This window comes from Blennius ocellaris (assembly GCF_963422515.1).
Source record: "Blennius ocellaris genome assembly, chromosome: 14".
Lineage (NCBI taxonomy): Eukaryota > Metazoa > Chordata > Actinopteri > Blenniiformes > Blenniidae > Blennius > Blennius ocellaris.
In genome coordinates, this window is record NC_137663.1 from 11246732 (window position 1) to 11259865 (window position 13134).

Here is a 13134-nt window from a genome sequence, read left to right on the forward strand (position 1 = left end):
TGAAATCCATTTCCTGGCATTTGGATGGACACTGTCATTATTAATTGCAGGTAATAATGACATCGGCAACGTTAGTGAAATACTTGCCTTCAAGCACTTTCTAACATCTGAATAGTTTTCTTGATGTCACGTCAGCATATTAAACACTCATTGATGCGCTGTGTTAACTCCTTTCCTTTAATCTCTAACATGATAATAGACTGATAAAAGCAACTTTGGCTTGAAATCTGCTGAGTGTGTTGAATTTCCTGCTGATATCAAGAAAATGACACTCGTCTGCTGCATAAATTGTGTTCAAAAGGACGAAGACAAGAAAGCACAGTTACCTCTCAGACACTATGCAGGAATATGAAGATGCCACAGCATTCCTGGGTCATTGGGGACGCTTCCAGCAACGGGTTTTCTTACTGATTTGTGTCAGCGTTTTGACCAATGGAATGGGAGGTATTTTCATCGTCTTTGTGGCGGACACTCCGGCTCACCACTGCCTGATTCCTGACGTAAACTTGACCATTGATTGGTACAGAGCCGTCATCCCAATAGAGGTTTGTGATTCAAGTGTGCGTAAATTTTACTTCAAGTCATCACACAATTCTTTCACTTGTTTCCTTGCTGTATAATCATGTTCTTCATTAATTGTTATTTTCATTGATTGATTGATTGATTGTGTTTTCCTTGTAATGGCCTTTTGCCCCCTTGATAAATGATATATTTTGAATATCAGGGTTTATTTATACAAATAAAATAAAAATCATGCTTTCCACTCTCATAGTGCAGGTACTGTATGAAGGTTTTCCTCTGCATTTCAAGCCTCAAAGCTTTATTAACCTATTAACCATGACTCGACTAAAGCTCAGTTTCCGCCGTGCAAAAAGTGCAGGAATGGAACGCTATGGTCCAGTACAGTTTGGGTTTCCACTGCAAGACTTGCAGACTTTACAGAAATAACTGCGCCGAAGGTTTTTGGTCACCCTTCCATTGGGGTACTCAGGACGACAGAGCGGGTCTGATTTTGAGGAGCTGTTTGCTGATTGGTCAGAGATTTGCTACACACCTTCAATATTTTAATATGTCCGCTGTGTGAATCCTCTGTTGTTAACATATTCAGCTTCCCACTGGTTGTTTTTTTTGGTTGTTGTTGTTGTTTGTCTTTGCTGCTCAACTTTCATGTTGGTCCCGAAAGAGCAGATGCGTGGCAGGGTCGGAGACTGGGACCTGGGCGCAGGCGCTACGGAGATCCGAGGAGGTCTGATGTGACGTGATGCAATGTGATGCAATGTAATGCAATGTGATGCAATGTGATGCAACGCAACGATCAGACTCGGATCACATCTACACACAGTGCACCGGTGTCTGTCCTCGCGTCATGTACGCGATTTCTGCACCAACGCAAAAGTTGCAGCTGTCACATCCAGCTGCATGACACTAGCATCAACTGGATCTGTGCCACCGTAGTGGCTCCGGTGAACTTAGCTGGGGCAATGTCACCGGGGCCAACACAGAATTTGCAGCTGCAGCTCAGTGGCTGCAAATAAAAGCTAAAACACCTAGTGCAAAGCGGAGGATAGAAACAACAGAGGATTCATAAGGTCCAGGTCTGGCGCCCCGGCTGAGATTACTGAGGTAACATCACATATCTACAGAGCTCTCAACCCTGCCTACATTTTGTGGAGCACTGTATTCAATAATGCGTTAAATAGTAACGTGTTACTCTTATATGACCACTAATCAAACGCATTACTTTTTCCAAACCGGTAATCAGATTAAAGTTACTTGTTGAAGTCACCATGCATTACTATTATAGTGCCCCACAAGACGAGTTTCTTGTCTGCAAAGGACCTGCCACTCCGGCAAGGCATGCAGCTGCACCCTGACCCGCCCCGCCCCCTTCTCCACTCTCAGCCAATCACAGACCAGCTCGCTCTGGCGCACTCAGGAAACACAAAAAAATTGGAACCAACCATTGTCATCAATAAAATAAAACTAAAATTGCAGGCAGTGCAAATAAAAAAAAAATAGTGCAGGGGTCGGCAACCCGCGGCTCCTTGAGCCTCTGTCCCACTGCAGTTCATCCCAGAGAGGGATGGTGTGGAAGGTAAGGCAAAGCGCACCCAGAGTCAATTGCGTTGCGCAGTCCCGCTACAGAGAGTGGGGTAAAATGCGATGCAGCGATGTAACGTCATTACGCAACAATAATGGCAGGAAGAAGGTAGAATTGCGGCTGCAGGTCATGACAGGCGGAGCTGCAACTGCGGGCTCCACGGCTCAACTGGTATCTTTGACAGGAAAACCGCTGTGCTGTGGAGTGCCAACAATTCCGGGAGGGTTCATTGCAGACTTGTTGAGAGTGAAGGCAAATTAAGTCAAGGTCAAATGTTAAAACTGCTACATACTGTGATGAGTGTATATTTGTGTTGATAAATATCATGTAAGGACACAGTTGTTAATGTTTTACTCTTGGACGCTCGCCACAGGATCAAAGGTTTTTCCTCATATAGTACAAGAATCAGTTCTGTAATAGAAACTGCTATAAAAGACACTGAAGCTTGTGTTAGCTGGGGCAACGTCACAGGTGCCAGCGTCTGCTCTCTCTGAACCAACATCACATATCTGCAGAGCTCTCAACCCTGCCTACATTTTAACCGTACTTTCTGTAGAGAAAATGCGCACCAGATTTGGCTCTGGTTATGCTTTGCCATCCTGCTCTGTAACACTCCGTTGCTTCCCTGCACATTTTGTGCGTTGGAAACGGGGTTTAATAGTCACATCACCTACCTGAATAACTTTAAAGCCTTGATTATATTTTTGGTGACACAAGCATGCCTCCATGAACTAAAAGTCTAAGGAAATTAAGAAATGTGTTTTCATTCTAGTTTTTTGGTGTTAGAATTGTTAATGGTGGAGGAATTACTTCTGATAACATCTGTGATTGAATGATGCCGAAACCAAAATGATCATGTTGCAAATCTCCACCTTCAAACAAAGATCAGTCTGCTACATACTGTGATGAGTATATATTTGTGTAGATAAGGCAGTTGTTAATGTTTTACTCTTGGACGCTCACCATAGGATCAAAGGTTTTTTCTTATATAGTACAAGAATCAGTTCTGTAATGAAAAACTGCTACAAAAGACACTTAAGTTTTTGCTGTTGTGATTCTGAGGTGGTGGATGGGAAACAGGAGCTGAGCAGATGCAGCAGATACAGGCTGGATGTGGTCAGAAATCTCTCTGCTCAGGGTTTCCTTCCTGGCAGGGATGTCAACCTCACTGATCTGGAGCAGGAGAGCTGTGTGGACGGCTGGAGCTACAGCAAGGACATCTACCAGTCCACCCTGGTCTCTGAGGTCTGTGTCTTTGTCCTTCTGTACCTGGAGGCTTTTTTCAATTCAATTTAAATCACTTGGCCAGGATTTGTAGCTCAACATTGCCCAATGACACAGACATTGACTCCTTGTGGTTCATTTATTAAAGTGTTGAATTGATCATGTGTGGATGTTTCAGTTTGACTTGGTTTGCAGTGAGCAGTGGAAAAAGCCTTTCACATCCACTGTTTTATTCTTGGGCGTTTTAACTGGAAGCCTCATTTCAGGAACCATTTCAGACAGGTAAAGTTAAAGCAACTTATGACTTTTTATTGCTTTTTATATGTGAACATATGAGGTTTATACTTGTCATTCAACTTCTCATCCTAGATTTGGAAGAAAGCCTGTCTTATTCATGACCATGGGAGTTCAAGCTATTTTCACTTTTGCTGCAATTTTTTCGCCTTCCTGGGTAGTCTTCGTCATCCTCTTTTACCTCAGTTCTTTAGGACAAGTCTCCAATTATGTATCTGCTTTTGTGTTAGGTAAATGTGCACATTTTATATTTCACATGCTACAATTAAGTTTTTCTAAACTGTTATTGAGGGAATATTTTTCTTTTTTTGTGCAGGCACTGAGATCGTCACTGGGAAAGTGCGGGTCCTCTTCTCATCCTTGGGTACAAGTCTGAGCTATGCTGTTGGCTACATGCTATTGCCTCTCTTCGCTTACTTCTTTAGGGACTGGACATCTCTCATGTTGGTTTTGTCATTGCCTGCCTTTCTGTACCTGCCTTTGTGGTGGTAAGAGTATTTAATGATGACAACTTAAGCTGAACATGTAGAAAACTGCAAACTAATTTATATTTTAATGAAACACTTTTATACTCGAAGAATAAAGCTTAACTAAAGCAGGTAGTACAATTGATAGCATATTTCTAGGGGGTGGCTCCTTATAATTGCACCATTCGAATAGATTTGAAAATGTTAATGACACTGTCTTTTCATTTGGGTAAACATGGATCCTCCATAAGGACAACAATCATCATGCACATTAAATGCCAGTAAATAACTTGATTATATGCTGGTCCATCTGTAAATTTTAACAACTACAATCATTGGTAGCATGCTGTGTTTAGGTTATTTATATATATCCCCATAACCACCCCTCACTTGACTCATGTATTCACTTTGACCTGTCAGACACACCAGCCACAATTATCCTATGTTCACCATTTCGGGCTTGAATGACCGTTCGTACTCTGGGCTCTGTTTGAGGCAGGTTCATCCCAGAGTCTCCTCGCTGGCTGCTCTCTCAGGGGAGAGCAGATGAGGCAGAGGCCATATTGAGAAAGGCTGCCAAGAAGAACAAAGTCGAAGCTCCACAAACTATCTTTGACGGTGTACATGTAAGTTGCCTTCGACTGAAATCATGTAGATCCTGTCAGTAAAAGTGTGTCAAACATGAACATCCGCTTCAGATCACATAGAGCAGACACAACATTAAAAATAAAGCATGTATTTGGTGAAATCACTGCTCAAGAACAATGTCACGGTTTACTGTAGTCTATCCCGGGAGCAGTTTGAATTACACAGAACAGATTGCAAGCTGCATGCAGGAGAGTAAAGCATGGTCAGGTTCATGGCAATCACAGGGCCAAACCACAGTCACACATGATGGAAATTTAGAATCACCAGTTAGAATAAAATGCATGTATTTGAACTGTGGAAGGGAAGTGAAGAAAATTGCACAGGAAACTCAGTGCTTAATTTTAAAATCATTAAGTCCCGGAATACAGGCTACGAGTTGTTCCGGCAGCAACACAGAGACAAAAATGTCACGGAATAATTCCAATTTTAAACTACCTTTTGCTAACTGAATGGGCCAAAAATATCACATGAAGGTAAACAATCAATTAACCTAAATATTTAATAAAAGAATGATGAATCAGTGTCAAAGAACCACGGACAATCGCCCGTACTGAGCGTCTCTCTGAATCTCTCTCTCTCTCTCTCTCTCTCTCTCTCTCTCTCTCGCCTTCATTCCTTCCCTCTGTCATTCCAGCTGTCAAATCTGCCATGTTTCAGCACCCAAATCACTGATAATTTATCCACTCATCAAATTTCACTATACTTTCAGAACAGAAAAATCCACAAATAGTAAATATTTACCACCTGTTACACCCATAACTTATCGATGTTACAGAGCAAGAGACCCATTTTTTTTGCCAATTTCATGGCCGCATTTTTTTCTGGACCCAATCCTACTTTATTGCAAATTTCGCAGCCGAGTCCTACCTTGTCTTTTAACATCCATGGATGGGAGGTTTTTTTTGCCTGTCAAAAATAACCAAGAGAGAAATGCTGAACTTCAAGTAACAGCTCACTCCACTCCAAAGCACACATTGCTAATTGAGTAATGCTTAAGGTTGGCCACGCCCTCTGCCATTGGTGATGTCATCCTTCTTCCTAAAGAACCAGTGTACTTTGTGGATTTGGCCAATCAAGTCTTCGGCGGGCCCAAGCCTATTTATATATTCAATTGGCACGTCAAGGAGAAGCACACAGAGGACTCAGAAAAACACAAGAAAACCCACTTGTAACAACAATCCATACATGAGCTTGCTATCAGAGCTGCCTCAAGTGAAGGAATCAACAAAAAGCTTTGACTCTTGCACAAATTCTTTGCTTTATTCAGCAAGTGACCATATTTGTTCACTTCTACATTTCTTCCTATTGCTTTCAAAATATTAACAGTACATTGATGGCAGTATCAGAATATTGTCATGCTAAAACATTGAGGTTGGACATGCTGATGATATGTGGTTGTTTTCCCTCCATCACTTTACCTGATTGATGCATTTAACCGAAAATAATAATAAATATACTAATATGTTCTTTTCAGGATATATAAAGCTATTTTGAGAAATACACTGAGAATTGTATCCAATTTAAATAATTTTTATGCTGTAGGATGGCCTTTTCAGACAAAATCTGTACGTAACTCACTTCAGACATTGTTCTTAGTATGAGTGGTCTGTATCCTGGTGTGAGAAACAGGGACAGATTATCTGATTGTCCAAGGTGGGGGAGGGGGGACATGTTATATGCGTCGTTGATGTTGCAATGATAATTATCCAGTATGTTATGACTTCTCATTGCATATGTGACACGCTGGTAAAACTTAGGAATTACTATTAATGTGAGTATTAGATGACGTCCATATGGATCTGCAATCCATCTTCACAGCATTGCTGAAACAGTAGCGACTTTTAACACTGAGGCAATATAGTTGCAGGGTGATGAGGAACCGTCAAAAGAACATTTCAGCGTTTTCACTCTTGTGAGGAATGCAGGCATCCGAAACATAACTCTGATCCTCTGCCTGTTGTGGTGAGTATCCGTTCAGACCAGCTGACACAAACCTATAATAAGCTGTAATTTGCAGTGGGATGCAAATGAAGGACTAATGACTAATGACACTCCCAGTATAACCTACTTGATATTTTTCCAGGTTCGTTTTGAGTACCGGCTACGCTGGACTGTCCCTCAACACATCCCAACTTCATACTGACCCATACATCAGCTGCTTCATCTCAGGGGCTGTAGAGGTTCCAGCAGCCATTACCAGCTGGTTGGCTCTGCAATATCTGCCTCGCCGATTGGCTGTAATTTGTATATTGGTGCTTGGAGGAGCATCACTTTATAGCATTCAACTGGTTCCTCAAGGTAAACTATAAATCCTGACAAAACAATCGTCTGCAATTACTCTACTGTAATTTCTTGATCGAACTTAGGGGAGCTGGAGCTGGCTATATGGTCAACTGCAGTGGTGCTCACACTTTTTCAGCATGCAAGCTAATTATGAAATGACCAAGTCAAAAAGATCTACTTCAGCAAAAATGCAGAGCTTATTTGTATTTCTAAACATAATGAGAATTCTTTCTACTATAATGTATGTTGATGTACCTTGCATAACCGCATGTTGCATGTGCATATTGCACAACACAGCACAATTAACTATGTACATTTTTTGTCATTCCTTGAAATATGTCCTCTCCTGGCATCTGTTCTTTCACGGGCAGGATAGTTTATCGCTCCTCTTTCGCAGTCATCAGTAAACACTACACAAATGACAATGCACAGCAGGGCTGTGTCGCTCACATCTGTGGACTCGTCTATCTGCAGTGAGATACACAGGCAATCTGCGATGTTGTCCTTTCGAAGTTGTTGCGTCAAATCCTTCGCCATGGCTTCACTGCACCGTGTAACTGAACTTCTTGACAGCTGCAACGCTTTGATCGAAGATAATGTTTCTGCCTTGTCTTTAAAGTCTCGGGAACAATGAGTCAGCTGCTTCAACAAACGCCTCTTTTACCATCTCTCCCTCTGGGAAGGACATCTTATTCTAAATGATGAGGTGACTCACCCAGAACGATGCTTCGGTGGCGGCTTTTGCTTTTCATGTTGGCTGTGAGAACAATGCTGTCTGTACAACTGGTATTTTAGTTCTTTCACCTTCTTCTTTCTCAGTTCACTTTTCGATGGAAAGCCGGTGTTATATTTTCTATGAACAGTCCAATAATGCCGCTCCATGTTTCTCTTCTTCGCTATTGCGATGGTAGAATGGCAGATGAGGCACACGCACTTCGAAAATGTCATTGTGAAAAAAAAGTCCTCCTCCCATTCCATATGAAAGTGATATGTTTTTGTCTTTGTACTGGGTCCAGCTTCCTCACTCATTTTTATACCCTTTCCTCAGTTTAAGAGAATATACCAAGGGCTAAAAATTGGAGGGAACTCACCGGCGTTTGTGCATGCACAGTGACCTCAGTGTCAGATCATTGTCATCTGACTAGCTGCACTGTATATCAAGCATGTGACCAGATCAATTATCGGCTGACGTCTATTTTATTTAATGCCATGCGATCTACCCACACTACTTTTGCAATTGACTGGTTTTTAAAGTGTGGGGAGAAAGAACCACTCTTTGGGTTTTTAGTCCCAATGTGCAGGTCAAAGCTTTATAAAAGCAGCGTTGTTCCTGTTGCTGTCACTTAGCTTTATAAAAACAATGACAATGAACGTCATCTTATTCATTAATTTTATTTATTAGCAATATTTATTATCATGACTTTTTTATTGTATGTTCTTATTCTGGATGTTAAGTTAGAGAATGTTTTTATCTCCCTAAGTTTTCTATTGTGTTTTATTATGGTTTATTTTGATCCATTTGAATGTGAATTATTTTTGTCTTATCTTATTAATTAATGGTGAATGAGTACTTGTCTTGTTCTTTTAGAAGCGATATGGAATCATTTATTTTTGGTGGATGTCAGAAATCACAGATTGTTCTTGTTTATCTTGTTATGGCAGGCCAAACAAAATCACAATCTGCAAAATAATCTACACATATAGGGCCGTTTCTCAACCCCCTGGGGGCTCGAGGCAAAAAGGACTATGGGGCCTCACGGCCCCAGAATGATGATGACTAAAGTCCAGGGTGGTGGATTAGTAAAGAAATACTTTATCAAACAATTAACATATAAGATAAATAATGAATAGCATAACTATCTAAACTGCATGCAAAATTTACATACAATATATAGAGGCCAGAAACACACACAACTTGAAATGTGCAACATTTTAAGGATGATAAAAATGCAACCAAGCAGAAAAAAGACAACAAAAAAAACACAAATACAACATTTGAAATATGTATTGAATATTTAATGCATTTGCAATAACAACTTGAATGCTTCATGTAAACATTTTATTTAATGTAATGTTTGGGCTATAGCAGAAAATATGGATATATTACTATATGATCATTCTATTCTAAATGCAAATTAGCCACAGTCTAGACTAAACTGATAGCAGGATTGATGCTGGCATCAGTTTTTGCATTTGACAAAAATACTTTATTCTGGGAGAAACTATCATTGGCAGCAAAGGACTAACTTATTGTGTGGCTATGAATGAACGTACACAGACATTTGCAACAAGACTTATGACATACTGTGTCAGTAAAGCTGGACTACTTAAAATAAAGCTTTTAAAATTGGTGGAAAGCAAGAATGAATATGTGCTCTAAAGCCCCGTCTCCACCGTACACAAGCGCCGGGATGGAGCGGAGCGGTACGGAGCAGTTCGGAATAGAGACCCCGACCAAAATTTTGGGTCGCGTCCCCACTGCAGAGAGGAGCGTGAAAAGTGGGCGGGGCTTATGAGCTCCGCAGAAATGTGACATTATAACAGAAAAGAACGTCGTCAGATGTAGATCTTATGAATCCTCTGTTGTTGTTTAAATTCTCCACTTTGCACTGTTATTTTTGGCAGCGGAAAAAAAAAAAAGTTACTTTTTGCAGAGGTTATTTTTTGCAGCGGAGAGCTGCAGCCGCAACTTCCATGTTTGTTGTGAGAGAGCGAGTCGCTCGGCCACTTGCCGGTGGCTTGGGGCGACATGCCCCGCACTCGAGCGTTCGGGTGCGGGGCAAGTGGCCGGAGCGTTCCCCCCGGTTGGCTGAGGCACAGACACGGGAGTCTGGAGCTTTCTGCTCAAACGCAGGAGGTTCTCCACTCCGGCGCTGATCGCGGTCCGGCAGCACAGCGCCGAGCTCCGAGCTCCTCTTCATCGCTTCCGCGGTCCGTCCCCGCGATAAAGCGCCACTGACCGCGGCTGAACAGAACGCTGACCGCCTCTGGGAAGCGGAGCTGCCGGAGCGCGGTCAGCGCCGGAGACGAGAGCTCCAGACTCCCGTGTCCCGGACGCGCATCAGCGCCACGGCGAGCGCTATGCTGCAAACAGAAAACTCCAACGCGGTGCAAAGTCCCGAGCCCCGGTCTCCCCCTGCCTCAAGTCGCTCTTTCACAACAAACACTAAAGTTGAGCAGCAAAGAAAAGAAAATGAAAATAAAAACAACCAGTGCACAGCTGACCACACTGACAGCAGAGGATTCAGCCAGCACATAAAAATATTGAGGGCGTGTAGTAAATCACTGACCAATCAGCAGACAGCAGCTCAAACTCAGACCCGTTCTGTGGTCCCCGGCACCCCAACGGAAGGGGAGTGGAAAAGCGGTCGCCTTTGGAGCGGTCTGGAGCGGTCTAGACTGCATTCCTGGCGTGACACGCGAACCGGAGCGGTTTAAACCGGTCTAGGCAGGTACTTTTTGCGCGGTGGAGACGGGGCTCAAGTTTCTCATACCACATGGGGTGGATGACTGGGAGTTTGGGACAAAATGCCTGTGACAAAAGTTTTTATAATGCAATACATACAGCTTTCACACTCACTTACCAACATCGCGTTTTTTCTTTTCATCCTCTTCTTGTTTTTCTTTTCTTTTTGTTTCATGTGCCCTGAGGGATATGTCTGCTTCAATTTTTTTAAATTATGTTTAACAACAAGTACTACATGCTGACACAGGCAGGAGTGGGGCCCCATTAGGGTGGTTCCTGACACGTCATCGACATGTGTTCAGGGTTTTCAATTTGTGTCACTGATATCTGCCATCTATCGGGGCCCCCTGCTGGAAACGAGTCAGTGACAACACTGAAAAGGCCCGGTGTGGGGAAATTTCGATTCTCTGTTGTTGCAGCGTCTAAAGCAGTTACAATATTATGTCATTGAAATTGACTGAGGGCAGCCGTCCCTCAGGGCTCCCCTGTTAGCTCAGCGCCCTAGGTAATTGCCTGTGTTGCCTATCCCATTGCGGCGCCTCTTTACCCATGGGAACAAATACAGTCATCTTAGGATCTATTGGAATGCACTCAAATAAGGGCCATAACCAATGATATTACTTTCTCCTTTTCTTTAATATACAATTGCACATCAACAATTTCACATTATATGGGTTGATGTGTCAAACAGTAATAATGAGAGGACATGAACATTTTAACATAACTTCTGATTGTCAGAGTGACTAACAGACTGTTCTCTTTTCTAAAATATGTCTCTCCAGCTATACACACAGGTTTATATGGTCTGGAGGAGCCCATATGCGAATGCTGGTATTTAATATATTCAAAGAACAATGTTGTGGCAATATTTTAATGAAAACTCTAAGGGTACAACAACAGGTACTCCTGCACTCTGAGAATATTAAAACACTGCACCATTGACTGCAGACTTGTCTTGTTGATTGCCCTGAGGCAACAACGTGTTTCCAATGCACTCGACCACAACTGATTTTAACACCAGCAGGTGGAGTACAATAAATAAACAAGATGAGCATTAAACATCTTGTTCCCATGTCCTGTTTGTCTTCTCTCACTTTAGATTTGTCAGGTCTGTCTATGACTCTGGAAATGGTGGGAAAATTTGGTGTCACGGCTGGTTTTTCCCTGATGTATGTGTACACCGCTGAGCTTTACCCAACAGCACTCAGGAACACGGCAACGGGGACGTGTTCCGCCGTGTCTCGAGTTGGAAGCTGTATTGCACCATTTATACTAGAGCTGAGTGAGTACACTGAACTGAAGGATCAATAACAGCAAGTTGTTTTTCCACTCCATGATTTTTTTGAACCTAGTGCAATGATTCAAGCCTTTCTCTCATTCTATTTTTCTCCACTGCCTTGTGCAGGTGCATACTCTAAGTACCTGCCTCAGATTGTACTGGGGACTCTTTGCTTCCTGGCTGTCTTTGCCAGTATATTCCTACCGGAGAGTTTTGGCCAGCCTCTTCCTCAGACTATTCAGCAGATGCGAAAAAGAGAAAGGTGAGACGTTCAAAGCAGCTTCTTGATGCGTTATATGCATGTAACAGTCATGTAACTTAATGTGATTTGGATTTTATAGTTGTTCTGATGTAAGAATCACAGTAAAAACAATTCTCATTATAATGAAGAGGCTCTGATATCAGTGATTATTATAATGATATCTGTGTATAGAAATAGTTCATCATCCATTGTCACAATTTTCCTTTTGTACAACACCAAAATAAATAACATCTTATTTCTTGTGTCTCTCAACAGGATAAAGTGCCCGTGCATGAAGAGAAAAGCAAACTCAAAGTCTGTGGTGATGCTTGAGAGTCAGTTGTGATTGTTTGTAATCATAATAAATTTGAAGAAATGTTTTGTATCTGTGGAGAGTTCTTACATCATAAGGATCATGTGGTACCATTTATGTTGTGTTTTGGCAGTTTAGCTATCAATAATGATTAATAATGATCAAATGTAGTTCATTATTTTATCGAAAATGTAGTTTGATCTGTATCATATACCTTGGGAGCACTACCTGTTTAACAGGAAATGATAGCCAATTCTGTTATATCAGTCTAATAAGATATACTAAACAAATAATTTAAAAAAATGGAATCAATAGTTAAATTAAATACAATTATCAGAATTAACAGTACAGCTTGAAAAATAAAAGTAACTCATCGAATATCTTGGGCTGCATTAAAAATTGTAATCATGAAAATTATTTAATGAAACCTAGAAATTTTTTTTTTATTTATACACAACTTAAAAAATTATTGAACTTACTTTGTTCACATGCTGATTATTAAAGTGATTTGATTATTGTTATTGTTTCTGTCCACGCTGGTTGTTTTTTAAACTTTTTACCACTCTTAGGCTCCTTAAAAGTCCACCTCACTACTTTTATTGGTTTCCTATCTTAGGAGCTCTCTTAGGGCCTAGGATGCTTTCATTTTAGTAAGGAAAAATTCTATGCGAAGTCTTACATTTTGAGGAATTCTAAGATTTTTCTTAAGAAAACAGAACCTCTTTTATGGCCCAAGCAATCAGCCCTATAATCTCTTGCCATGGCAGAGGCGTTAAAGACCCTTTTCCAGATCGCCTAACTGCTTGGTCCCTGAAGCA

General features: G+C 41.5%; 1 protein-coding gene across 1 annotated transcript; it reads left to right on the top strand.

The window, feature by feature from the left end:
• The first annotated feature begins 265 nt into the window (after positions 1-265).
• LOC308139354 (organic cation/carnitine transporter 2-like) lies at positions 266-12375 on the top strand. Its single transcript, XM_080508767.1, has 11 exons — positions 266-545; positions 3164-3346; positions 3504-3607; positions 3695-3849; positions 3936-4107; positions 4586-4712; positions 6596-6696; positions 6818-7032; positions 11583-11765; positions 11889-12024; positions 12280-12375. The coding sequence occupies exons 1-11, from the start codon at positions 339-341 to the stop codon at positions 12347-12349; spliced, it is 1653 nt and encodes a 550-aa protein (XP_080364893.1). The 5' UTR covers positions 266-338; the 3' UTR covers positions 12350-12375.
• Positions 12376-13134: the final 759 nt, after the last annotated feature.

Coding starts and splice junctions, on each gene's coding strand:
- LOC308139354 (XM_080508767.1), top strand. CDS start 339: ATGCAGGAATATGAAGATGCCACAGCATTCCTGGGTCATTGGGGACGC. Junction 3,347..3,503: donor AGTCCACCCTGGTCTCTGAG/GTCTGTGTCTTT, acceptor TGGATGTTTCAG/TTTGACTTGGTTTGCAGTGA. Junction 12,025..12,279: donor CAGATGCGAAAAAGAGAAAG/GTGAGACGTTCA, acceptor GTCTCTCAACAG/GATAAAGTGCCCGTGCATGA.